Below are 26,753 nucleotides of genomic sequence, written 5' to 3'. Positions count from 1 at the left end.
TGTAAAATTTTTGCAAAAAAGCAGTGGTAGATGTTTCCATTGCTAATGCATTGGATTGGAGTACTGAATGACTTGAAGCACAGCTTAAGTACCATTTCCTTTTTGTATTTATTGACTGTTAAAACATTCGATCTTACCAAAATAAAAGCCAGTACTAAAGATTACAAGCAGCAGCTTTAAAAACGGGTAAAAAGTGATTTCCCCCCTCTTTCTGTCCTTTCAGAAAGGCTGAAGTTTCAGTGCATGGCTTACAGCACATGGGCAGATCATTTCAAAATCAATTAGGCACATGCAGTAAAAAGGAGCAGTGGTTCTGTGCAGCAGGAATCCTGCATTTGAGGCAAAACTGGGACGTGTTTTACCTGGCAGATGCAAAATAGTGATTCAAAGTGGGGCAGCAGCTGAAGATCAGGTCTCCCAGGTAACGAGCAGGGATGAGGGCAAAAAGGTAGACAGCAAACAGGCAGAGAAGGAAGGAGTGTAGAGAAAAACGGCAAGGGAGTAATTACACTGGCACTGTCTCCTTGTGTGCCTTTGAGCAGTTCTGAAACATGTCTGCTGTGACTGAGTTTAAGCGAAGCACCTCAAACCTGGCAGGGGCTCGGGTTCTTCAATAACAGGGAGCATGCAAAAAAAGTTTCCACTTGGCAAAGAGCTCCATGTGCAAAGTAGCCTGTGATCCAGTCGTCACTTCAAACCATGAAGAGCATTATTACTCATACCTGGCACAGAAATGACAATAACCAGAACATTTTACAGATCAAGGTGAGGACTACGACTTTCCAGTGTAGAATAATTGGCCCATTTCTAGTAAGGATTTGTAAACGGAAGATGTTTTCACAGCAGTAGATTGCAGTGTGGTGGTACCAGTCGTGGCTGGCTGTGTGGTGAAAATGAAGCTTGTGGGACACTTAAAATCATAGAATTGTGTGTAGGTTGGAAAAGATCTTTAAGATCATCAAGTCCAATCATTAACCTAACATTACCAAGTCCACCGTGTCCCTAAGTGCCACATCACAGTGTCTTTAGTGCAAATACAGACAGGAATAAGGGATCACTTCTGTATACCTGTACTGTTAAAGGTTTTGTTTTGAAGGACATGGGGACAGGCAAAGGGAAAAGCAGGAAGGTAATGGGTTTGTACAGGAGTAAAGGAATCTCAAACTCACTTTAATTACCTTTGACCTCTCACCTTAGGTTGCAATGTTATGAATTTAGAATTGTACCATCTTATATACCTTGGGTTTTTTGATGTACCATCACAATCTAAACCTGTGAATGTATATCATACTTAATTCATTGATGTGCCCTCGTTTCTTATGAAATCCTAACTGCAATAGCTTAAAGTGCAATTGCATCTAATCATGTTTTCTGTATGTTGCCTCTCCTGCAGATGAGCATGGCACGCTCTGCTGCCATCACAGGCAGAGTGGTCTCCACAGACTGGGGGCTTGCTACTGTCACAAGCGAAGCACAGTCCTTACAAAGATATGTTTCCAACAGAGCAGCTGTAGGAAGCTGATGTCCACAAATACCTCGCTGGGCGGCTTCAGCCTGGAAGCGCACCGGGGCCGCATCCCCTAGAAGACCGCCCCAGAAGGCGGCTGTTCCCCCCTCCCTCAGCGTGCAGGGCCGGCCTGCCGCCAGCGGAGAGAAACGTCCGCCCTTCCCGCTGAGGCGCCGCTCGCCCTTTGCCCCTCAGCGCCGCCGCGGGCTGCCCGCCACGCCGCCTGTCGGCGACTGCCAGAGACCAGCCCGGGGGCACCGGCTCTTGAGGGCTGAGCGCTGCCGCCGTTCCGCGCCTGGCCGCGGCTGCGGCTGCCATGCCGGTAGCAAGTGGGCACCGGCGCTCGGCCGGGCAGCCCTGGCTCGGCGAGGGCCCCGCGGGGCGGTGCGGCGCGGCGGCGGGCAGGGTGCCGGGGCGGCGGCGGGGCGGCTGGAGGCAGGTTAGTCTCGGGGAGGGGGGGGGCTGCTGCCAAGCTGCTCTCCCCTCTCGTCCCAGTGGGCCCGCTCGCCTTCTTCGAGCGCGAACGGGCGGACGGAACCATCCACGTCACGGGAAAGGGGAGCCCGCCGAGCTCGGAGGCCCCCCCTCCAGAGAATGGACCAGCCCGCCTGCCCATTGTAAACTGGCGGAAAGAGGCGGTACCATCTCAGTATGGCGAAGGCATCCGTCCTCGAAGGCGTTGTGGGGCAGGGGAGCGTCCCCGGGGCTCCCCAGCGAGCAGGGAGACGCTGACTGTCCCCGTCTCCTCAGGGGGAAATGGCAGGCCCACGGGGGAGGCCGTGTGGGCTCTCTGTGGGGCTGGGTGGATGGCCCTTGAGCCTGGGGCCCCGCTCCGCTCAGTGCAGCCGGCCTCGGGCCTGGGCCACTCTGCTGCCTTGTCCTGGGGCTCGCCAGTGGCTTCAGGGGCTCCAGCTTTGCTGCCTGACTTGTGCCGTTTTCTGAGGGAAAGGCCCGGCCTTTGCTGGCGGTACTGCGCAGGCCCTGTGGTGGGGTCTGGGGGAGAGGAGGGACAGGAGCTGGGGGAGGCCGGCCCTGTGCAGGCAGTGCCGGGCACCTCTGCCATGGAGATCAGCCCCTCCGTGGCCCCAACACATCTGTGCCATTACAAGCCTTCCAGCAAGGGGATGAGGCCTCTTTCACGTAGGTTGTGAGCACCTTGTTGTGTCCCTATACGGCATGTAGGCCCCTTAGGCTGCCAAAGACCGGGTAGGAGTGGAACTGGATGGTCCCTCATGTCCTGACCAGCCTGAATGACCATATGGCTTCATCCCGTTGCTGTAGCTGTAATGCCAGCATGAAGGTGAGGTTCCCTTAACGTGTTGGGCTGTGATTATGAAAACTGAGGTACTGAAGTTTTTCAGGACTTTCTTACTAGGCTATGAGCTTTATACTTAAAATCAGCTATGCTGAAAACTGGCTCTGCAAATAACTTCCATACCACCTGAATAAATACACTGTGAATAGGAGAACCAATGGAGATCTAGGGTAAAAGAAGAATAAAAAAAAAAAATCCCATTTCTGCTAACCTAGGGTATTCTATCCCCGTCCTTAGCTGTGCTATCCATGCAGTCACGGCGCAGTTGCTCTGCAGTCATGTGTATTTGGCTAGAGAATTTATATACTAGCATCTTCTTTGGCCCTCTTTTTAATCTCTCTCAGCACTCAAAATTCCCTGTGCTAGAGTTGAAGTACCTGAGGGAGGAGAGTTTTTTTTATCACGGAAATAATGCGGAGTCATGCAAATTCCCTTCTGTTCAGGCACTTTGTCTGCACTAAGTATTTTACTCAGAGAAGATGTCTTAGAAACCTGGTGCCCTCTTTTCCCATGCAATTGATGAAGCTCCCTTAGGAGTTCTGTTATCAGCTCTTTATCATAGACTTTCAACCTTGGCCTGTGTAGCAACAGACATACTCTAAAATAAGCATTATATTTTTTTTCTTACTGCAGGGAACCAGCAGGAGTAATGAAAGTGGAATTTCAAAGTTTTCTGTACCTGTCTTGTACCTGAGACATCAAGTTCATGTGATCTTGATCATTGATAAAACTGTCTGCAAAGATAAAACTGTCCTGATAGAAAATTAGATTTATTAAGGCAGGTTCTAATCATGGTGTTGACTACTCTGTGTGTTTTTTAAAAGTACATACATGTTACGTGTTCTGTCTGTAACCAGAAGGGCTCAACATAAAATCGTGATGACTTGCTAGTGATGACAGATCAGGTAGTTGTTATTGTCTAACGAACAGGAGAAAAGTTTCCGTATTGGACATTTGCTAAGAAATAGTTCAGCAAACTTGCTTGTGGAGCAAAATACAGCGCTTGCAGCACACATAAGGAGAAGTACTAGTTCCTGAAGACAGCTTTTTAGCCAGATGACTTGGACATGACCTCAGTGCCTTTGCCCTTTGAATGCTGGCTTCTATTTTGGGCTGAGTCTCCTTTAGTGTGACACAGAAGCTTGCTGTAGAAAAACTGCTTGACTGTCCCCTTTGCAAGGAGAGGGAGTAACCCTTTGGGGTGCTGAATATCCTTGAGCCCTGAGAGCTTCCAGGCTAAATCCATGCTGGCACACAGGCAGTCAACTACCGAATAACCTAAGAGTTAGGGCACCTGAATTGTGTTGTGGGCTGGATCACCATAGATCTCGCTTACAAAAACAAAATTAACAATATCCACTTTTGCAGAGCTTTTTGAGCTTTATGGTCAGAGCACTGTATCATCGCTTAGTAGTACTGTATTTATTTTTACTTGAACAGTGCCATTGGTGTCGATGGAACTTGCCGAAATGTGCTTGCTGAGGCCTTGAACCAGCAATACCAGACCTAATGATCCTCTTCCCAACAGTCTTAGTTGTTTAGAGAATTTTTTGACGCGCACAAATAAAGGCACTTAAAAAACAAATAGCATCTGATTTCCATATACAGAGTCTTTGGGAAAATACCATCCCATCAATTATGTATTTTTTTAAACACTGCCTTTTATTTCTCTGTCTAAAGGGGCCCATTTAATACCGCGAGTAATGTTCTGAGTAATACTGGGCTTGGCACAAATGAGGCGCTTAACTGAGTTCCTTATTTTTATTATCCATTGTCTGCTAACCAGTTTTTTGTTGTTTCATTTATTTGCTGTTTCCCAGGGGAAGGAAGGATGGCAGCTCGGTGTGTGCTGAAAGCTGTCTTGGTGGATCTCAGCGGCACGCTTCATATTGAAGACTCGGCTGTGCCAGGTGCGCAGGAAGCTCTTAAAAGGCAAGCTACCTTTTTCGATTTCCTCTGATAGGTTATGCCAGCGCTGTTTGCACAAAGACACTTCTTTAAGTAAACAGGCCTGAAGCTTTTGCCCTTTTTACGCTGTCGTGGATAAGCAAATGTGCAGCCAAATTCTGCTTTCATTTACACCCGTATTAATACCAAGAGAAATCAGCAAAGGGCCTAGATATTGAAAAGTTGCCATGTATCACCTGAGCCCCCGCGGCTTTTCTAAGTTGTTCTCTAGGTCTTTTCTAAGTCTTTTCTAGATAGAAAAAGACAATATTTAGAGTGTTTCTGGTAATTCATATGGGACTACAGCCTTAGGCAAAGTGGAAAGTACTTATTTAACCTGAATTACCCCATGTACATCAAAGTCATTTCAGGTGAGCTGTTCCTCGGTGCTCTGTTTAGCTACAGGAACCTGATTGTTTGTCTGCGCCCTTAGGTCTGTGGTGAGCTGAAGTGGAATAACAGAGAGAATAACTTGGCCTAGTGAGGAAGGCATACTTTGCAGAGTTCTCATTTCATTTGGTCTTTCAGCCAAGGCTTTGCTCTATTATTTTTAAAGTTTCTTTCTGCTAGGTAAACAACCTCAGTCATTTTTTAGTTTGAGGAACATTTGATAACAGCCTATCTTTTGTAGGAATTTCAACACGTTAATAAACAGGACAGTGAAGTACCTTTTTCTCTTCTGATGAAAGGGTGCCTAAAGAAACTGAGGCATAGTAAAATGACTTAATCTGGCCAAGTCAGTGGCAAAATGCGATATGCAACCCCAGGGGTCTTTGAACTGCGTTATGAAACTGTTTTCCTGGAGAAGACATCTTGCAATAGATGAAGAAAAACACAAAGTGCTATCGTGATGAGTGAGGGAGGACACCTTAAGATGCTGTGACAGTAAGAATCGGGAGAGAGGAATAGGGTTGAATTAAGGACGAGAAGCTTTTACTGGAGTTGTATTGGCTGCTTAGATTTTTATAAAGCTAGACTGTTGCTCAGAGGAAAAGTTCACAGAGGGATAAGGAAACTCTGCATTTCTTTTCACAAATAACTCTGTGGAAATAATTATCTCCTAAAGATGTAAAATTGCTAGGAAGTAAAAACTGCTAAAGCATTGGGTACTCATTCATTACCCATTCATTTGCTGGACCTTGTCTGCATGGTGTTTCATGCTGCAGGGAGAACTTGTGCCAGGTGAGAGTCAGCATTCTCAAAAATCCATATATATTTATATATATATATATATATATATTATATAAAAGTGGTGACGTTGTCGAGAAGAGCTCAATATCTGTCCTGTTTGCTGCTCACCTCCAAACCCCCAGGCAGCAGACAGGACAGAAGAAATGGCTTCTGTAGAATCAGAAGACAAACTGTTTTATAAAGCCACTGATTCTCCTTTGTCTCCTGCTTCTGCTTGATTTCTGCTGAGCCTTGCTTTGGCAAGGGAGGGGGTTAGAGAAGGGATAAGGTGCAGAAAGAGTCTGGTGCTGTTTGTCGGCTTCAACCTGCTGTCACAGGTATGGAGAGCAGGTGTCATTTCACTGCCAAGAACAGCCAGGTCTTTTTGCTTAGAGGTTTGAAAAAAATATTTTCTCATGCTCTTTTCTGCTAATCCATGTCATTGTCCTTCCTAAAGAGATGCTGAAATGATTGGCAGGAAGCTTGCTTAGGGAACAAATGGATAGATTCCATTTTCAGGGTTACTTCTCAGTATTGAGGTCCATAGGAAAAAAAAAAATATTTTATTAGCAGCCAGGGGACTTTTTCACCAGTTCATACTTGTGAAGGGTCAGCGTATCTGACAAACAAGAGAAAGAAGTGACAGGTGCAAGCAAATCTCCAGCGTTGACCAACTTTATTTTGATGTTCTCCATGCAGTCGTGATGCCAATGTTCGTTTCTATAGCAACAAACAGAAAGTGATGGTGGGGGAATAATTAAAGGGAACGCTGTTGAAATTGTCACTTAAAATTATTTGATTGTTTGGTAGCATGTACTGTCAGTGTAGGGCAATAATGTGGTTTTATGTGATATTGGTGTTCCTCAGTAAAGGGAGAAATGGCTGCAAAAGCTGGCATAAAATCGCCGCACAGGTAACATAGGCTCCTAGAGCATCCTACATCTCTGAATGAGCCACAGCTGCTGTGAAATTCACTTGGCATGTGGACTTCAATATATTAATTTAGCAACAAGGCTCTTTTGTTTATTTATTTTGTTTCAGGCTGCTGTTGATCTAGAATGCAGGGCTGGTTTATTTATTATCTAGTTTGAATGAAAAGGCTTTTCAAACTAGTTATTGTTGATCATAGATGTGTTTTCTACTACTATGAAGATGGAGTTTGGAATCACCATTTTCCTCCAGACTTTTCCTGGTAGAAGCAAAGCAGGGGAGACTTGGTCTTGTTCTGGTAGCTGTAATTCTTGCCATCTGTTTCACGTTGCCCTCTCAGTCCACAGAAGTTAACAACCTCATGGTTCTTGTGTGGCACCAGTACTCAGGGTTGTATACAGTCTTTTCATCCACAGCCTTTAGACAAATGGTCCTTTTTCAGTCCCAAAGAGACGTAAATAGAAGGATGCTGTGGCCAATTTGCCTTTGCTCTTCATCCATCAGGCTGCACAGCGCTCCGGTTATCATTCAATTTGTGACAAACACGACGAAGGAGTGCAAGAGAGACCTGCTGGAGAGGCTGACGAAACTGGGATTTGACATTGCAGAAAATGAGATCTTCACATCTCTGACAGGAGCCAGAAATAATCTGGAGCAAAAGCAGGTGCGGCCTCTCCTCTTGGTGGATGATAAGGCCCTGCCTGATTTCACAGGTGAGGTGGTCAGAGAACAGCACGGGGGAAGTTACTGGACAACTAAGGAAACATAATACTCTCCATTTTGTAGAATGACAATCATATATATACCACTAGCCATGATGAAGCCTGAAATGTGGAACTCTGGAGAGTCATAAAGGTCCTTTCTTCTTTTTAAATTAACATTAAACAGTCGGAAGTCATAGCTTCTTGAGGAGTAGTGGAAATGGCAGACAAAGCCTTCAAATAGTCAGGAATTTGGGTAAAACTCAGTACTTTTTATTAATTTCCAGTGTAAAAAAAAGTAATACTTATCACTAGATCATTGGAGATTTATTGCACCTACCAGTGCTGATTTGTTTTATAGCAAGGATGTGCCAGTTTGTTGGAAATCTGGTTTCCCTCAGCTATTGTACAGAGGTTTTGCTCATAAAGAGCTGAAAAGCCAGTGTGTAGGCACACGCAGGAGGCTATTTCTCTCTTAATAGATTATTATTAAATGCAAAATCTCCAGGTAGTTATTGTTACTTATCTTGTATTGAACATCTAGGTCTCACTCCATGTACTTTGATACCTTAATTGGTGACAGAAGGTTCACCACCCTGACTTCTCTAGATTGTCATCTCTAAAGACCTGGTTAAAACTTGCTTTGCTTTCACATGTTCCCGTGTCAGTTCCTCAACAATAAGGGGAGTAGAAGATGATGTATTCTAACTTGGACATGTCTGGCAGGTGCCTGAAGCTAGGACAGTTAGTCCTTGACTTAACCACATCATTGTTTCAAGAGTAGTGAAGATATACCCATATTTTTAACGTACTCAGAGTTGAAAACTGTATATTGTATATTCAGACTTTCATTTTCTCCTGGTTTCAGCTGGGATAGAGTTAATTTTCTTCTTAGTAGCTGGTAGAGTGCTGTGTTTTGGATTTAGGATGAGAATAATGTTGATAACACGCTGATGTTTTGGTTCTTGCTGAGCAGAGTTTACATTAGTCAAGGACTTTTCAGCTTCCCGTGCTCTGCCAGGTGCACAAGAAGCTGGGAGGGGGCACAGCCAGGACAGCTGACCCAGACTGGCCAAGGGGCTATTCCATACCACATGACGTCATGCTCAGTATATAAGCTGGGGGAAGAAGAAGGAAGGGGGGGACATTGGGCGTGATGGCGTTTGTCTTCCCAAGTAACCGTTATGCCTGATGGAGCCCTGCTTTCCTGGGGATGGCTGAACACCTGCCTGCCGATGGGAAGGAGTGAATGAATTCCTTGCTTTGCTTTGCTTGCGTGCACGGCTTTTCTTTCCCTATTAAACTGTCTTTATCTCAACCCATGAGTTTTCTCACTTTTACTCTTCTGATTCTCTCCCCCATCCCTCCAAGGGGGGAGTGAGCGAGCAGCTGTGTGGTGCTTAGTTGCTGGCTGGGGTTAAACCACAACAGTCGTTTTTGGCGCCCAACGTGGGGCACGAAGGGTTCAAGATAATGACAGATTTAACTGGAATGTGCTAGATTGAATTTATAGCTGTTATTGCTGTTTAACTATTAATCAGCAGGCTTCTGTGCTTGCCACAGGGCTTGCTTGCCTTACTGTATATTAGAGTCTAGTGCCCGTTTGTGGCTGCTTTTTGCTTTTGCTGCTTGCTGTCATGCTGAACTGCTTATCATCTTACTCTGCTGTGCCTGGGAACATTTTGATAACAGCAATGGCCACGTGCCTAGGCTGGCAGATGGCCAGGGCATCGCTGCTGTTTCTGTGCTGCTGTACTGGACAGGCTGGAACTCCAGTGTGAACTCTAGTCGAAGGGACTGTGACCTGTGGATGAGTCCATGCAGGAGCAGGACACCCCGAAGCATCTGTGGATGTGGATAAGCCCATGCCAGAGCAGGTATGTCTCGAAGTGTCTGTGGCCATGGTTGTGTCTGTGGCTGTGGTTATGTCTGTGCCGCAGCAGGTATACCTCTTGAAGGGACTGTGGCCCAAGGATAAGTCCACGCTGGAGAAGGTACACCTCGAAGCATCTGTGGCTGTGGATAAGTCCATGCTGCAGCAGGTACACCTTGAGGCATCAGTGGCTGTGCATGAGGTCATGCTGGAGCACCTCAAAGCGTGTGGCCATGGGTAAGGCCATGGTGGAGCAAGTTTACTTCTGAAGAGACTGTGGCTGCGGGCAAGGCCACGCTGGAGCAGGTATATCTCTGAAAGCATTGTGGCCCATGGAGAAGGCCATGTGGGAACAGGTGCACCTCTAAGTGACTGTGGCTGTAGATAAATCCATGCCGCAGCAGGTATACCCCTGGAGAGACTGTGGCTCATAGACAAGGCTCCACTTGGAGCAGGTAAACCCCTAAGGGACTGCAGTCTGTGGATAAGTCCAAGCCAGAGCAGGGGCAAGGGGAGGAGTCCATTGCAGTGTTAAGCCCAATGGTCTGGTCCAAAGGGGCCAGGGGTGGAGACTGTAATGGAAATACCTTTAAATTGTTGTAACCTGGGATTTGAGTTGCATGTTATGGGAATTACTATAGCAGGAACCCCTTGTTGCTAGCCAGGCTAGGAGCAAGGGGAGGAGTTCATTGCAATGTTAATCCTGACCCAAAGGGGCCAGGGGTGGAGATTGTAATGGAAATACCTTTAAATTGTTGTAACCCATGATCTGAGTTGCATGTTATAGGAATTACCATAGCAGGAACCACCTGAACCAATGGAGGAGAAGCCTTACAAGAAGCAGTGCAAGTGCAGCAGTGCCCCGACCTGAGCTGGCTTTGGTGCCCAATAACTCCACGCAACACACCACCTCTCCTGTCCTGAGCGACCACCACCACAGATGGAGCCCAAAGTCACGGACTAAATGAACTCAATGGACATTATGTGGACATTTGTGGATGTTTATGGACATTTTACAGACATTTCACAGGGGTGGTCCATAAAATAAGTGGGGTGGTGGTTAATGAGGATGTATTGGATAATGTGGGACCTGAGCATGACATAAATGGTATGGAATAAGGGGTGGATACTGTCCTGGTTTCAGCTGGGATAGAGTTAATTTTCTTCTTGGTAGCTGGTAGAGCGCTGTGTTTTGGATTTAGGATGAGAATAATGTTGATAACACACTGATGTTTTGGTTGTTGCTGAGCAGAGTTTACACTAGTCAAGGACTTTCCAGCTTCTTGTGCTCTGCCAGGTGCACAAGAAGCTGGGAGGGGGCACAGCCAGGACAGCTGACCCAGACTGGCCAAAGGGCTGTTCCATCCCATATGACGTCATGCTCAGTATATAAACTGGGGGAAGAAGGAAGGGGGGGACATTGGGTGTGATGGCGTTTGTCTTCCGGAGTAACCGGTACGTGTGATGGAGCCCTGCTTTCCTGGGGATGGCTGAACACCTGCCTGCCAATGGGAAGTAGTGAATGAATTCCTTGCTTTGCTTTGTGTGTGTGGCTTTTGCTTTACCCATTAAACTGTCTTTCTCTCAACCCATGAGTTTTCTCACTTTTACCCTTCTGATTCTCTCCCCCATCCCTCCAAGGGGGGAGTGAGCGAGCGGCTGCATGGTGCTTAGTTGCCAGCTGGGGTTAAACCACGACACATTTAAAGTCAAGGCAGCAAAAATGTGGATGGCTTACCACTGCTCCCTGCCCTTTGCCTTATGAACTGAAATCCTTATGGCTGTGTAATTTAAGTAGGTTCTAATCTTGCTAGGAGCTAGACATTTCCTGTTAAATTTTAGTGCCATAGTCTAGTCAGTAATCTTCAGCAAGATAAGCGTTCAGGAGAAAAGCCTCTGTGGGCTCTGAGAGCAATGAAAGCTGATAATCTCTTCCACCTAACATCATATCCAGAGAAATACGCCCCCAGCAATACTCTGTATTTCTGTTCTCAGGAAAGCTTTCTTGGGTCAGAAACAAGAGAGACAGCAGCTATTTCACCAAAGGTGGTTAAATCAATTTAATCTCCATGTATTTGGGATCTTTTCATCAGTTTTACAAAATTAGCATCAGCTACTGTAAAAGATGGCAAAGATAGAGGTATCAGCAGAGTACATTGGTGGCATTTTCTGTGTTGCTTGGATCTGGAACGGATTGTTTTGTTTCTTTTTGCTACAAGCAGTTTTGCTCATATTCTCTCAGTGCTGCTCTTGAAACATTAAAGTACAATGGAGAATGTTTTAAATTCCCATTAATGGCTGCTATTGAACTATTCTTGGCTAATCTCTCTATAAAGTTGGTCACAGATGGATGAACATAATCCATTCTTGGTTAAAGGACCCAGATGCTTTTGGATGGTGTCACAAATCCACATGGCATCTCTGAGTGTACATTTTGCTGTCTGAGCTGAAGGACATGCGGCAGGAGTCAGCAGGCTGCGATGACACTCTCTGGAGACCCAGGAGCTCTAGTTACCCCAGTAAAGGTGTAGAGAATATGCTGTGTGAAGGCAGAACAAAACCCCCCAGCAAGTGCAGAATGCAGCTGATACTTAACCTGTCCTAAATAAAACTCTCTGGTACTCCTGTTTCTCCTGTAGATGCTACTCTGCTTCTGTTGCTGGTTCTGTTCAGAGGTGGCAGTACCATGTAAAAAGTCATGCTTCTCCGGAGCAGTGCGGGACAAAGGAGGTGCAAGCTGTTCTCAAGGGGGACTAATCCACATTAAAAAAAAGACCTTCCAGAAGAGCCAAAACTAACCTAGTGTAACAACTTCTAGGTCATGCTGCAATACCATCTTTGCCATCATAACCAGACTGATACGTAGAACAACAGTCAGGCTTTTTACCCTAAGTGGAGTTTTCTGTGACTAGAGAAAAACTGGATGGAATTCACTAGTCTTCCTGCTTTACTGTCTTACAAAGCAGATGAATATATGTAGGAAGAGATTCTTAGATAATAAAAAGTCATTTAGTTAAAAAAGTGATTTGTGTGGTCTGCTGCATTTCAGTGGAGGCAGTGAGAGCATCACTGTTCAACAGTCGCCGCTAAGACTATCCAGCTGCAGGGTTGTGTTCATCATGAAGGATGGCAGAGTCTGGATAGATCAACACCTTTTCCACAGATGCTTTCCTCATTTCTAAAAGACTTAAAACTAGTCTATGTGATGTGTCTGTGTCAGAAAATACTCATTTTTGCTGTAAAGTGATTAATTGCACTTGTTGACTGTGTACTGCTAAGTATGAATAAAATTCTGTTCGCTCAGAGTCATGTTTTGATTTTCTAGGGATAGCCACTGATGACCCCAACGCAGTGGTGGTAGGGCTGGCTCCTGAGCACTTTCACTATGAGATGATGAACAGAGCGTTTCGGTAAGTCGGCCCCTCCTGGTGGCTTTTTGAATAGTGGCTGTCTTGTGCTGGGCTCTGTACCTCTACATAGGTGAGGAAATCCTTCTCGTATGCGAAGAAGAGGGTGGTAGCAATATCACTGTTACGTAGCGTGATTATGGTGTCTTCCTCCGTGCCTGAAAGAGAGCCACTAACCTTGGTGGATTTGGGACCTTAACCATGACCTTCAGGCAGTCCAGCCCTGGTTTTCATAGCTTTCAGTCTGTAAATAAACTACAGAAGTACAGTCACGGTTGTCATAGAATCATAGAAGGCTTTGGGATGGAAGGGACCTTGAAAGGTCATCTAGTCCAACCCCCCTGCAATTGGCAGGGACATCTGCAACTAGATCAGGTTGCTCAGAGCCCCATCCAGCCTGGCCTTGAATGTTTCCAAGGATGGGGCATCTACCACCTCTCTGGGCAACCTATTCCAGTGTTTCACCACCCTCATCATAAAAAATTTTTTCCTTATATCTAGTCTAAATCTACCCTCTTTTAGTTTAAAACCATTACCCCTTGTCCTGTCGCAGCAGGCCTTGCTAAAAAGTCTGTCCCCATCTTTCTTGTAGGCCCCCTTTAAGTACTGAAAGGCCACAATAAGGTCTCCCCGCAGCCTTCTCTTCTCCAGGCTGAACAAGCCCAGCTCTTTCAGCCTTTCCTCATAGGAGAGGTGTTCCATCCCTCTGATCAGTTTTGTGGCCTCCTCTGGACCCGCTCCAACAGGTCCATGTCTTTCCTGTGCTGAGGACCCCAGAGCTGGACACAGGACTCCAGGTGGGGTCTCACCAGAGCAGAGTAGAGGGGGAGAATCACCTCCCTCGACCTGCTGGCCATGCTTCTTTTGATGCAGCCCAGGATACGGTTGGCTTTCTGGGCTGCGAGAGCACATTGCCGGCTCATGTCCAGCTTTTCATCTATCAGTACCCCCAAGTCCTTCTCCTCAGAGCTGCTCTCAATCCCTTCATCCCCCAGCCTGTACTGATACTGGGGATTGCCCCGACCCAGGTGCAGGTCCTTGCACTTGGCCTTGTTGAACCTCATGAGGTTCACACAGGCCCATTTCTCGAGCTTGTCCAGGTCCCTCTGGATGGCATCCTGTCCCTCAAGCGTGTCAACTACACCACTCAGCTTGGTGTCATCTGCAAACTTGCTGAGGGTGCACTCGATCCCACTGTCTATGTCATTGATGAAGATATTGAACAGCACTGGCCCCAGTACGGACCCCTGAGGGACACCACTCGTCACTGATCTCCATCTGGACATTGAGCCATTGACCACTACCCTCTGGATGCAACCATCCAGCCAATTCCTTATCCACTGAACAGTCCGCCCATCAAATCCATATCCTTCCAATTTAGAGAGGAGGATATTGTGGGGGACTGTGTCAAAGGCCTTACAGAAGTCCAGATAGGTGACATGCGTAGCTCTTCCCTCATCCACTGATGCAGTTACTCCATCATAGAAGGCCACTAGGTTGGTCAGGCAGGACTTGCCCTTGGTGAAGCTGTGCTGGCTGTCTCGAATCACCTCCCTGTCCTCCATGTGCCTTAGCATAGCTTCTAGGAGGATCTGTTCCATGATCTTCCCAGGCACAGAGGCGAGGCTGACAGGTCATTGAGGTGAAAAAGTTAGTAGTGCTTCAAGAAGAAATACACAAAAACAAGGATGTTGGGAAGTATTCGGGAGACGGCTTCTATGTTCAAACGTCAGCCTTCGGAGTTCAAATGTTATAGGGAAGGAAATCCAGTATTTAGGGCAGATGATTCCTTACTTACCTAGTGCAGGATTTCTAGCAATTTCTTCTGAAGCGTCCTGTGTTCAGGAGTGGCCAGCACAATATGCTGGGCTAGATGAACTATGGATCTGATCTGGTATGTCTTATTTCTAAATCTCTGTTTTGTGTGTTGATTAAGGGGTAAATCAGATAAAATTTATCTGTGACTGTACAGGAGCCAAGATGTAATAGTGTGTGCAGAGGTGCATAGCCATGCATTCTTCTCTCTAGTTCTAGCTCAGCACAGCACTCTTGATTTTGACTTGAAAAAACCTTTAGCTTCAACAACTCGAACATGAGCCTGTTGCTGGGTTTAGCCCCAGTGATGTGCATTTTGTCTGTTGTGAAATGCGCAGAGAAAGGTCATCTGAACATCCCACCTCCCCTGCACCCCAACAGAGCCTGCTGTGCTTCTGTTTCATTTCACTGGGAGCTCTGGAACCCGCTGTCCTTCAGTAGCGGTTTAGGCCAAGCTTATCAGCCTGGCCTTGTAACAGAGGAGGAGCACCCACCTGCACAGCCCATCCCACCTGTGGGAGTGCTAACCCCCGCGGGCAGCTGGTAGCCAACTTTAGTGCTCTCTCAGAGCTAAAGAGGACATCTCATAACACCCTGGATAACTCCCTGCTGTGCTACAATACATGTGATGAGTCCTTTCCACATTTTCTTCACGGGATGATGGCTACCACACAGGGTGCTGGGCCATCTCGTCTAGGCTGTGCTCTTGCCTAGAAAGGTTGGACCAGATGATCCTTGAGGTCCCTTCCATCCTGGTATTCTATGATTATAATTCTATGATTTTCACCTTGGAATTTGAAAAAACTGATCTCAAGCACCTTAATCTGTCTTTATAAGCACGAAATCCAAAGAGGGAGTATCAGTTACTGCTCACCAGTATCTTATGGAGGCTTCTTGGAGTAGGAAGCCAATGCTGTCCTTATCTGCATGCCAGTTCTATGTCATAAGAACATGTATTGACCCAAACTGATTCTCTGGCAGCCTTATTAGTGCATGTTGCCAATAGCATCGATTTTAGAGTTTTACAGCACACTCATGAGTGGACTCTAATTTCACAACTGCATGAACTTAACCCATCATGTATTCCAGTGCTTACATAATTTTATTTATTGATATTTCTGCCATGAATATATTAACCATTGAATAATAGTCATTAGCTGCCTTGGGCTGGAGACCTGGACACTTAAGAAACCAGTCATCACATTCAGAGTCCCTGAGGGCCCCAGGCTTCCCCAGGCCAGCACACGCAGGAAAGCTTGTGGAACTGTGGAGCTCTGTGGAGGTGGGCGAGGTTATCCCAGCTTGGATTTGGGCTTTTTGTATTAAACACAGAATTGGACGCTTGCTCTGGTGATGGAAGGCAGGTGCTGAAGGTCAAATCCAGTCCCCTGCAGTGGGCGTGGCATGGCCTTGCTGCCCAAGGGAGACATGTATTCAAGGGGGTAGCACGGAGTCCATGCTGCCTGAGCATCCTATATCCAGGGCTGTCTGGGTGGTGTGGCTGAGTATTGAGTAAGGCTGAGTCCTTCAGTTCACCTTGCCTTGTGACAGACGCATTCCCAGCCGCTTGGCTGACTGGACTGCCAGGAGGAAGATTTTATCCTCTGTGAATCTGTCCTGGATTTGCCCGGTGCTTTCCTGGTCCTGTGTTTTGGCCTGGGCAGAGGCCCTAGAATGGGCTCTGTCTGACCTTTAACATCTCGCTGACTTGTTCTGGGTTTTTCCCCAGTCCTCTATTGAGGGTAAACTGTTTTGCCGGTGTCAGTTTTGTTTGGTCTAATGGAAATACTGACTATTGGCCGCATTCTCTTCTTCTTGAGCCTTATGCCATGTCCTTTACTTTATTCCTTGTCCTTTACTGCTCAGATGATTAAGTCACTTGGGATTTGCATTTCTCATAGCAAAACTTTAAGGTGAATCTGATTAAATGCAGATATCTACTGTGTCGATGCCTGTATCTGAGCTGGAGACCTGGGCTCCTGAGGGAGAGAGGAGGCACTTGTAAGGCATCATTCATTTTTCCCCTAGTAGTGCTTAAAATAGGACAGTTGAACTGTGCCCTAGAAGTGCTTTTTCCTCTCCATTGACTGTGACGAGCCCAGGCTGACTAATTACCTGGTAGGCAACTACTCAGTTGATATCCAACATTAGATTAGGTAAATCTAACCCAATATGAGTCCCGAAACGAGATACACAGAGTAAGGCCATTCTCTAGGCACTATTTGAAATGACTGAGACTAAATTTCTCTTTTTGTATACATGGGATTTTGATGCCACATTTAAAAGAATTCTCTCAGGTGAGATCTTTTATGCAAACTGCTGAATGTAAGTGGTTGTGGTGCTGCTGTCGAATTAAATTTTTCTGTATCCTAGAGGCATCCTCCCGTCGTGAACATACCTGGCTGCTCACAGATGATACACATGCCAGCTCTTTTCTTGTTGAGCTTGCTTTGGAACACATTGATTCAATAGAAGTGTTTTGTGATAATTAAGTGAAATGAAATATTATCATTTATGTACTGCTCAAAGTACTCAGGCTGTTCTGCATGTGGGAAGGAGCAGACATCCTCTGAGGAGCATACAACTCACCTAAGCCAGCCTCTTTGAGCAGAGCCGCAGCAGAGCTCCAGAAAGGCAGTGAAGGGGCAAAGCAAGATTTTGTTTGTTTTCTTAAAGGCTTTTTTTATTTTTTTTGTAAATCAGGTGAGGCTAAGGGGAAAAGAAATCCTCCTTTCTGCCCGGAAGATAATGGCCAATGTTTCTCCTCTGTCCCCCAGCTTTGCTAGTTGCATTCCTATCTGTTGTGATAAAGACTGGAATTGCCTGCAGTCCCTGAAGAAGGGGCTGTGAAATCGAAGGGGAAGCATTTGGCAGTCATTACCTCAACTTTTATAGATACTGTCTGGAGGGCTTTTGTTGCACTGAAACGGAGGCTGGGGAGGGGGAGGACTGCAATAACATTGCTGTGCTTGGTAGTACCGGGAGGATTCCCCTGGCGCAGCAGCTACGCAGGCTTCCCTTTGCTGCAGGACAGGTAGCTGCTGTGTCTACTGTAAGGAAAAACTACTGGGCAGGTAACAGAAATGGAAGAATCAAAAATTAGGTCCAGATTCTGTGAAAGCAAGCCCTATTACTTTGCTGTCATGGGTCCACTGTTCAGGCACTGTGTGTGCTAACAAGACACACTCCCTGCCACAAGGGTTTTACAAGGCAAGTGTTAAACAAGAGCCTTCAAGCAGACATGAAGTGAATTGACAGGGGTGACAGGGTGGAGAGGCTAAGGAGGTGCTGATTGAGATCAGTGGAGCAACAGGAGTTTCTTAATTACTTCTTCCCTTACATTTTTCCACCCACTCCAGACAGTCCTGTGTTCTGTGCAGGTTTTTAACAGGTAGGTCAGCTGGTAGGCAGAGATGCTGTCTGTGGAACTCCGAGGAGAGTACACGCTGTTGTGTCGGGGCAGAAATGGGCCCATGGAAGGTGGGAGGATCTCAGTTGTTGGGCAGGGAGCAGTTCCCAGTCTCTCAGACCACTGCTGCACTCACTTCCTGAGGCTCCCAGGTGCTGTGCCCAGCCAAGACCCTCCTGTAACACTGCCACACCGTGCATTATGACCCTTATTCTGTGACCCTTTTATTGTACTCAGAAGTGTTAGGAATCTGCTGACTTGTTGCTTTGAACTATCTTCCACTTGGAATTTTTGGTTCCCAATAGCAAGGAGCTCAAATCCAGCTTCGTTTCTAAAAGGCTCAGTAATAGTGCTGTTAACTGGGGAATTCGGTGGGACATGAATGTGCCTAATATCTTTGTGCCTTTTTGTGTAACTTGCTATTGTAATTCCTCCAATGTTAAAATACAAATTAAGGTAAAATGATTCACCTTCTACCTGGGATTCACATGAACACCCATCTCTGCTGGAAACACATAGTTGTTCGGCTGTTACAGGTGATACCAACAGCCCCAAAAACTGATGGCTGCAGATTTCCTGGCAGCAGCGTCCTGAAAGTACTGCTGTGTTCTCAGTCCAGGCAAGGAGATTAAGGCTGTGGCCATCAAACTGCTACCTACAGCCACTATCTGTGGTTAATGTATTTTAAAATATTTGCGTGGGGAAATCAGATGGGTTCTAATGTTAGGATGTTTGCCTTAGTGAAAAGTGAGGCTGCTTAGATTAATGGACATAATTGCATGAGAGATATAGGCAGGATTTAAAAATAGTTACCTGTTAAAATCCTCAAGATATAATAAATTCTTTATTTGGGGGGATTTGTTTTATTAGCTGTTTCTGGGGAAAAGAAAGGATGGAACTTTATTTAACTCTCTAAATTAATAGCTAGCTTGCATTATAATTTTGGGCTTCATGAAAGTCAGTGGGAGTTTTGTCATCAACTTAAATGAAAGCCAGTTCAGGTCTTCAGCTGTAAATATCGTTTCTGTAATATAATTTTTGTACTTCCTTCTTCATTCATTCTTTAGGTTGATTTTGGATGGGGCTCCTCTTATAGCTATTCATAAAGCCAGATATTTCAAGAAAAAAGATAGCATGGCTCTGGGACCTGGACCTTTTGTAGCTGGGCTGGAATACGCAACAGACACCAAAGTGACAGTGGTGGGGAAGCCAGAAACCAAACCAGAAACCAAACCAAACCAAACCTTCTTCCTAGAAACTTTGCGGGGGACTGACTGTGCCCCAGAGGAGGCCGTCATGATCGGTGATGTACATGGGGACCAAATACCTGATCACCTGCCTGTTAACATAGTGTTATCCTGCAGAAAGTGAATATTTTCCACTGAGCAAAACTACAAACCACCTGTGCTCTGGGAAAGGAATTTGGGAGGGAGCTAAAAGACATAAGGGTATTTGTTTAATTAACGAACCGTGGAAAATCAACGACTATACCCTTGAAGAAGAGCTACCGGACTGATAAAAGGGAACATCTTGGCACCAAAGACTGGATGGTGGCCAGAAAAACATGAAGTCTGATAAAACTGCAGTAACTGGATGAAAGGTAAATGTGGCGAGGGGAGATCATGACCACCGACTCAAGTCAGGACCGAAAAGACTTGCCCCCCCACACCTGAAAGGAGCATGCGTGCTAATTTACATAGCAAGCGAGGCTAATTTAAATACAGTAAACCAATAGTGTATGCAATGTTAATCGCTAACCAATAAGTGTAAATTTAGGTAGGATTATACTAATCATGTAGTAAAATAAATATGCTGTAGTTTTGTACGAAGGTGTGCTAGCTTTGTGGATTTACCACCTAGCACCCATCTCTGCGCAGACATGAAATAAAATACCTCTGCTCTGTGCGTTAATTGGCATCTGCACACTGGGCGAATGACTGCTTTCGGGACAACAGTAGTGCTCATCTCCACTGTGTGTTGTGCCTCCCAAATGCCATGAACGGATCTTTCTAAAAGCGATTAAATGAGGGGTGAAAACTGAACCATCAAAACTTGCAGGATTTAACATGTAGTCCATGGGGTTATTTCTCTTACTTCAGTTGCTATTTGATCAGGCACATAGTAAATCATTCCTGTGACAGTTTGTCTAATAAGTAGCTAAAAGATTTGACTCCGTGGAGCTGCTTTTAAGTGGCTGGTTAGTGATGTGCAAAGCAAAGAATGTCATGAAAAACTTGCTAACAAATAGTGTCTGTGACCACTAACCAGCTGATCTCCTGTTCTGTCCCAGGACTGCAGGGATGATGTTGGTGGAGCCCAGAATGCGGGCATGCATGGGATTTTGGTAAGGACCGGTAAGTACTCAATAGATCGGCCATTTTGGGAGACAGTGGTGCATTCAGTGATCTGGCCCTGGGTACTGGCAGCCCCCGTGCCCAAAGTGAAGGTACGCTCTGAGCCCTGGGTCTAGCTTTGTAGAGGCCCACCATTCCTGCGGTTTGTTACCCCAGGGGGCTGCTGGGAGACCCCGAGTCCATCACCCCATTCATTTTGGGGTGAATGCAGCAGATGATACATTTCCTTAGCTGCAGTGTGGCAGCCTGTCAAGCAGTAGATTGCGATTAAGTCAGGATAGGCTGTTATATTTAATGTTTCAACAGGGCTAGAGCACAGACCCCAAACTGATAGCAGGATGATATGAAGTAATATGATATGAAGATGGGGGCGGCTGATCTTGAAGGTGTGAATATTTTGCTCTAATGACTCTAAAATCCTGAGCACTAATCAAAGAACAGAGAGAACTGTTACTGTGACATCTTAGATTGCCAAAATCAGTCATAGCAATGTAACCTCTGATCATTCAGGAACTCTGGTGACATTCGCTAGTAATTACACTGGTAATTATAAAAGTAATTTTGCTTCAGACAAAAGTGGAACCTTAAGGGACTGACAGGTATTATCAATGTTATGGATGGTACCATGGACTGGGTAAGGTCTTTCTGAGGTGGCAGCTGCTCATGCCACACAGTCCATTATGTTGAAACTCAAAGCAAGTAATCCTACTCTTCCTCATAAAACCCAGAAGGGAAGATGATAACATTCTTATTTCAAGAACCTACAATGCAAATGTCTGAATAGTCAGTGAAGGAACAGTGCCAGTACAGTAGAGTGAAACCAGTGCATAAGTAACACTGATTTTGAGCCAGAGCCACCCCTGGAAGAATCTTCAGTAAGGCTCAGTGTTTGTTTAGGGAAGACTTGCAGGATGTTTGTTGCAGGAGAACCTCAGATGGGCATTCCTCCTACCGTGTCTGGTTGTTACTGATCCGAGGAGGCTGTAATTTTCAGGGAAAAAAAGGATACCCAAAGGAGCGTGGTAAATGTATCTTCTTGTTGATCTGTTACAGGTAAATACCGACCAGCAGATGAAGACAGAATCAATCCAGCTCCTTACTTAACCTGTGGGAATTTCCCAGAAGCAGTGGAACATATCCTATAGCATCTGCTATGAGAAAGGGCATAGTTAGTTTGAAGAGACATACGTTTCACATCATTACCTTTACTCTTCCTTCAAAAATTAAGGTCACAGGATCAATGCATGCATTGCATCAGAAACCTAGCCGTGAGCTCCTTCCGCTTGAGTTGTGAAAAGGCAGAGGATGGGTGTGGGCCCCAGCCCAGTCACAGCAAAGCCCCTTTCCTGTAGTAGTTTCATGAGGATGTGATGAGGGACCACTGATACCCAGCAGGTGAGACAGAAAGGCTACAACCAACACAGCTGCTTTCCTGAATGACATAGGGAGCATGGCAGAGAGTTCTGTTTATTTTCAGTTTTCAAGAAATAACTGATGAAAAGCCCTGTCTGGAAAGTGTCACGTTCTTCTGCTGAATAAGCTAAACTGAAAAAAAATGCACTGGAAATACTCAAGTAAATAAACCTCAAAGAGTAACAGAGCCTTAGTCAGTCTGTAGTGATTTCACTGAGTATGCCTCTGCTCTTCTCTAATTTAGAGGTAGAGATTAGGCACATTTAGAAGTGACTTTTAAATTAAAATCTCACCATTGTTTAATAATAACTACTGTTGATATCTTTCCTCTCATTAGAACAGATCCTGGGTTTTGTTTTTCAAATTTTACATAAAAATTAAAACTGTCAGCATTTTACAGATGTTTTAATTAGATGCTGTTATTAAAAAGAATGGTACAGAAAGACAAATCTAGTATTAAATGCCTTAGAGACTGTGAATTTTTGAAATTAGACTTCAGCAGGGTCCTATTAATGCTACAGTTGCAAAATTTCACTATCATTGGGGGTTTTTTTGTTTCTTTTTAATGTTATGGGAAAAATCCTCCACAAGCCATGGGGACAGATTCCAGTTTTTACACAGTTGGTTAGTAGAGCTGTAAAATGAAATTTAATTCTGTAGTACGCAGTGCTTTTCCTATGCGCTAAATCCATCAATATGAACCAACTTTGTAATGATGGTAAATAGCTTTTCTGGTCCATTTGTGAACTGTAATAATCAAAGTCCTTTACAGTTGTTTTACAGTGCTCCTGACTGTTAAATTATTAGATTGTAATTATACTTTACTGGAGTATTAACCTTATTGAAAATATAGTTTTGTGTTAATGAGCCATGCTCGTTCTTGTTAAGAAAAATCATCGTGATGAATGAATGGGAAGCTCTCCTTACACAAAATATTGTCTGTCTGCAGTCTCACTTTGGTGGGTGGTTACCTACATTCAGATTTAATCTCTGTCTGAGACAGAGAGTGTGGATGGAGCAGACTCTGCAGCAGAAATACAAGAAACAATAAACCCCCCAGGAACAAAGGCCATCTTTAGATACTGTTTGTGTGCCCTCATAAATTGTAACCTACAGTTTTGAATACATTCACACACCTAGTGTTCATGCCAACAATTCTGAACCTGCGTTGGTTTCTGCTTCGAGTACATAAGGAAGGTCTTTGGCCCGTAGTCAGTCAGGTTCAGGAGGCGAGAGATTGATAAGCAAAATCCTGTGAAGACATTTCCCATAAAGGCTTCTGACAAGGTGAGTGATGCTAGAACAAAAGAGAGGCTGTCAGTGCTTCAGAGGTCCCGGAGCATGCTGGAAAGCATGCAAGACTGTGGTACTTAGAAAAGCAGCTGCACACATGCCCATGCAAGAAAAACACTGGGAGAGCTGCAGAGAGGATAACCGTCTTGCCAAGCGAGAGGCGGGGTAAGAGAGGGGCAGCCATGAGACCTGAGAGCCTGAAAACATGACTGATGAGAATTTCTAATTAAAAGATTAAAGGAGATGTGGCGGTCCTGACTGGTTACCTGGCCATATTTATAAGCAGAAAAGTCTCCTCCAACTTGGCTACTATTTACCACTGCGCTGCAAAGGCTCGCTCTTCGCATTTTATGGCTGGCTGCAAACCAGCGGGTAACGACCAGTCCAGTTTCTCGTTAGATTAGCCTCAATCTGCTGATTTTTCTACAACGTTTCCAAGTTCCTCTAATTCCTTGCCTTTTCCACCTTGGAAATGCCCCAAGCAAACTGGAAAGTAATACATTTGGCATATCAAGGCTTTGATCTCAGCTGAAAATGATGACAAACTAACCAAATTTACAAGGCACTGCTAAGGTCCCAGATTTCACTGAAAGCAGTGACTTACGTTGCATTAAAAAGGATGCTGGTCTCTGCTGGTAAAGCTATGCTGATTGTGATGCTCCAGTGAGTCTCAGACAGGGAGAATTACACTAATCATCTGACAGTTCTTAACGAGCTTTCTGCTCCAGTTCTTCTACCCCAAGCCTGTAAACAACTGTCATGAATAAAGACCGACAAGCAAGCAATCTCTAAGTCTTTATACAAAAAATTAAGGCTAGAGTCTTCATTACATAGCAACTGCCATTACATTATTTCCATGAAGAATGTTTTTTTGAATGGTCATTGAAAATGACTAATAAAAAATAACCAAACAACTCCCCACCCCATTACATTTCGAGAGTGAAGATTTCCCCCTGGCATTTCTCACTACGTTCTCTTTCCTGGAAACAACAGCACTTCCTTCCCCATCACCATTCGGTCCCTTGGAGGCAAGGCGATGCCATTTTGGCTAGCAAAAAGTCTTGGAAGTTTTCAGTCTTTTGGGGTTTTTCTTTTCAAACTGACTCAAATTCTCTCTGCCAAGCTGTGTACTTCTGGCTTAGATTCTTTGCCGATGGCTTGGTGTGGGCGATCACATCCAGGAAATCTGCTGTTGTGATCATGTCTAATCGGATCACGGGTAAGTTACTGTTACCTAAAGAGACGAGAATTGATTAAATACTGTTATTATTACCAAAAGACATTATTTTATGTCCCTGCCTAATGCAACACTTAATATACGAAAACAACAGAATAAACTTCATGAGAGAAAGAAAAATTTGTATTTGTGGACAGAGCACAGACACTGACAGCGTTAAAAAAAGGCCTGGTTTTCAGAAATGTTAGCTTAGGTAGATGTTTTAGAAATGTACAGTTTAAAACTTTTCTAAGCAGATAACAGAGCGCCACCTGCTGGGGTTAACATTATAATTTCTAGAGTTACAGCAGTAGATCATCACTTCCCAGATCAGAGTCTCTGCTCAGAGCTGTGGTACCTGGCTGATGATTTTCAAGAGCATCGAAAATTTTCCTCACGGGTCTCATGGCTGCTTCCTTGCACACGAGTTTGATGTCTGAGCCGCAGTACCCATCTGTTTCCTGTGATGGGATCAGAATGATACATCACAGCTTACAGGCTTACAAATTGGACAGGAATGGCATTTACAAGCATATATATTTATATATATTTATATAAAATATTTGTAAAGCCCATTCCTGTCTGAAATATATGTAGTATAATAATACATACACACACGCATATATTTTTATGTGTACCCTCCCCTCAACATTATGTTGCTTGTTCTTGTTTTGAATGCTCACAGTACCTTGTAGGAGCAAGGAAAATACTGGGCATTTACTTTCTAAAAGGCAATTTTCCATAGCTCAAATAAAACTCATCTTTCTGTATCTGTTCCCAACTTCCCTGTTAATAAAATAACTATATTTCCTCATTAACATTTATGAAACAAAAACTGAGCAGTATTGTGTCTGTGAACAGATGTAAAAAGGGCCAACTGGGTAAGCTGTAAGATATTTTCAAAGAATTTAGGATGTGACAAAGGGCTAAATAAAGAAAGCCTGGGTATGTAGTGAATCTCTTCCCTGTCTAAATGCTCTTTTCTCCCACAACAGTGGAGCTGTGACAAACCTTCTCTACACAATTAAGTGTTCATTACCCCAATGAACTGGAAGTGCTCATAGCCTGGTGAGAAGAGTGATAAAATATACCGTTGCTGGAAGTCTCCCTGTATTTAAGGCTGAAAAGTTGGCCCAACAGAGAGGATCAGAATACACCATTTTGCAAGCAGAGCTGTTGTCCTGGTTTCAGCTGGGATAGAGTTAATTTTCTTCTTAGTAGCTGGTAGAGTGCTGTGTTTTGGATTTAGGATGAGAATAATGTTGATAACGCACTGATGTTTTGGTTCTTGCTAAGTAGTGCTTACACTAGGCAAGGACTTTTCAGCTTCCCCTGCTCTGCCAGGTGCACAAGAAGCTGGGAGGGGGCACAGCCAGGACAGCTGACCCAGACTGGCCCAAAGGCTGTTCCATACCATATGATGTCATGCTCAGTATATAAGCTGGGGGAAGAAGGAGGAAGGGGGGGACATTGGGCGTGATGGCGTTTGTCTTCCCAAGTAACCGTTATGTGTGATGGAGCCCTGCTTTCCTGAGGATGGCTGAACACCTGCCTGCCCATGGGAAGTAGTGAATGAATTCCTTGCTTTGCTTTGTTTGTGTGCGCGGCTTTTGCTTTACCCATTAAACTGTCTTTATCTCAACCCATGAGTTTTCTCACTTTTACTCTTCTGATTCTCTCCCCCATCCCACCGGGGGGGAGTGAGCGAGCGGCTGTGTGGTGCTTAGTTGCCGGCTGAGGTTAAACCACGACAGCCCCACGTTGGGCGCCAAAAAGGACTGTCGTGGTTTAACCCCAGCTAGCAACCATGAGAAAACTCATCCCAGCAATAACCTCTCCCTTTCTCCCTTTGCTATTAAGGAGACACTACAAATTGTCTGTCTGGGGCACTGTCAGGACTAATTGATTGCTACTTTGTAAGGGATGCTTTCCAGGTATCAAATACAGACTGACGGTCTTGGATGCGAGGGCCGTATTTATGGCAGAACAAGCCGTCGATTTGAGACTGCTCCTGCAATATAAATTATAAATAACACAGCCACAAAGGAAAGTATCCTTATGCAAAAGGATCATGTGAAGGATGGACAGGTCGGACAAACGTCTCAGTGAGCCAAAAACCATGAGGCTGTCAACATCAACACTGATAAAGCTGTTTTGCCTAAAAAAAGAAAAGAAAAAGGTAAAATACAAAAGATTTGGACTACTCTTCATTTTTACTTGCTTGTGATGCACAAAGGAAGCTTGAAATAAAAATGAATGTTTCTTTCTGTTCCTTTCTCAATGCATTTCATCACCATCTAGAAATAGTCTTTGCCAGTGCCACTGAATCTGTCAATTGTCAGGAGTCCTGGTATGCCCAGCACGCCAGCTCCTCTCAGACACGCATCCAAACAGTTAATTTTA

General features: G+C 44.9%; 2 protein-coding genes across 2 annotated transcripts in view; one reads left to right on the top strand and one right to left on the bottom strand.

The window, feature by feature from the left end:
* The first annotated feature begins 1,986 nt into the window (after positions 1-1,986).
* Positions 1,987-21,585, top strand: HDHD2 (haloacid dehalogenase like hydrolase domain containing 2). Its single transcript, XM_087763668.1, is given in 7 exon segments — positions 1,987-2,807; positions 4,653-4,754; positions 7,374-7,582; positions 12,769-12,853; positions 19,142-19,382; positions 20,365-20,428; positions 21,482-21,585. Coding segments are annotated over 6 exon segments (804 nt in total). The 5' UTR covers positions 1,987-2,807; position 4,653.
* The window catches only part of KATNAL2 (katanin catalytic subunit A1 like 2), a 32,866-nt gene continuing 27,685 nt past the window's right edge, over positions 21,573-26,753 (bottom strand). Inside the window, 2 exon segments of the mRNA XM_087763656.1 lie at positions 21,573-24,368; positions 24,709-24,811. Coding sequence (XP_087619782.1) covers positions 24,229-24,368; positions 24,709-24,811 — 243 coding nt within the window. The 3' untranslated portion in view covers positions 21,573-24,228.

This window comes from Nipponia nippon, unplaced genomic scaffold (genome assembly GCF_047370975.1).
Source record: "Nipponia nippon isolate SJK-2023a ecotype South Korea unplaced genomic scaffold, ASM4737097v1 scaffold_29, whole genome shotgun sequence".
NCBI classification, from domain to species: domain Eukaryota; kingdom Metazoa; phylum Chordata; class Aves; order Pelecaniformes; family Threskiornithidae; genus Nipponia; species Nipponia nippon.
This window is presented reverse-complemented; position numbering and strand designations above follow the sequence as displayed.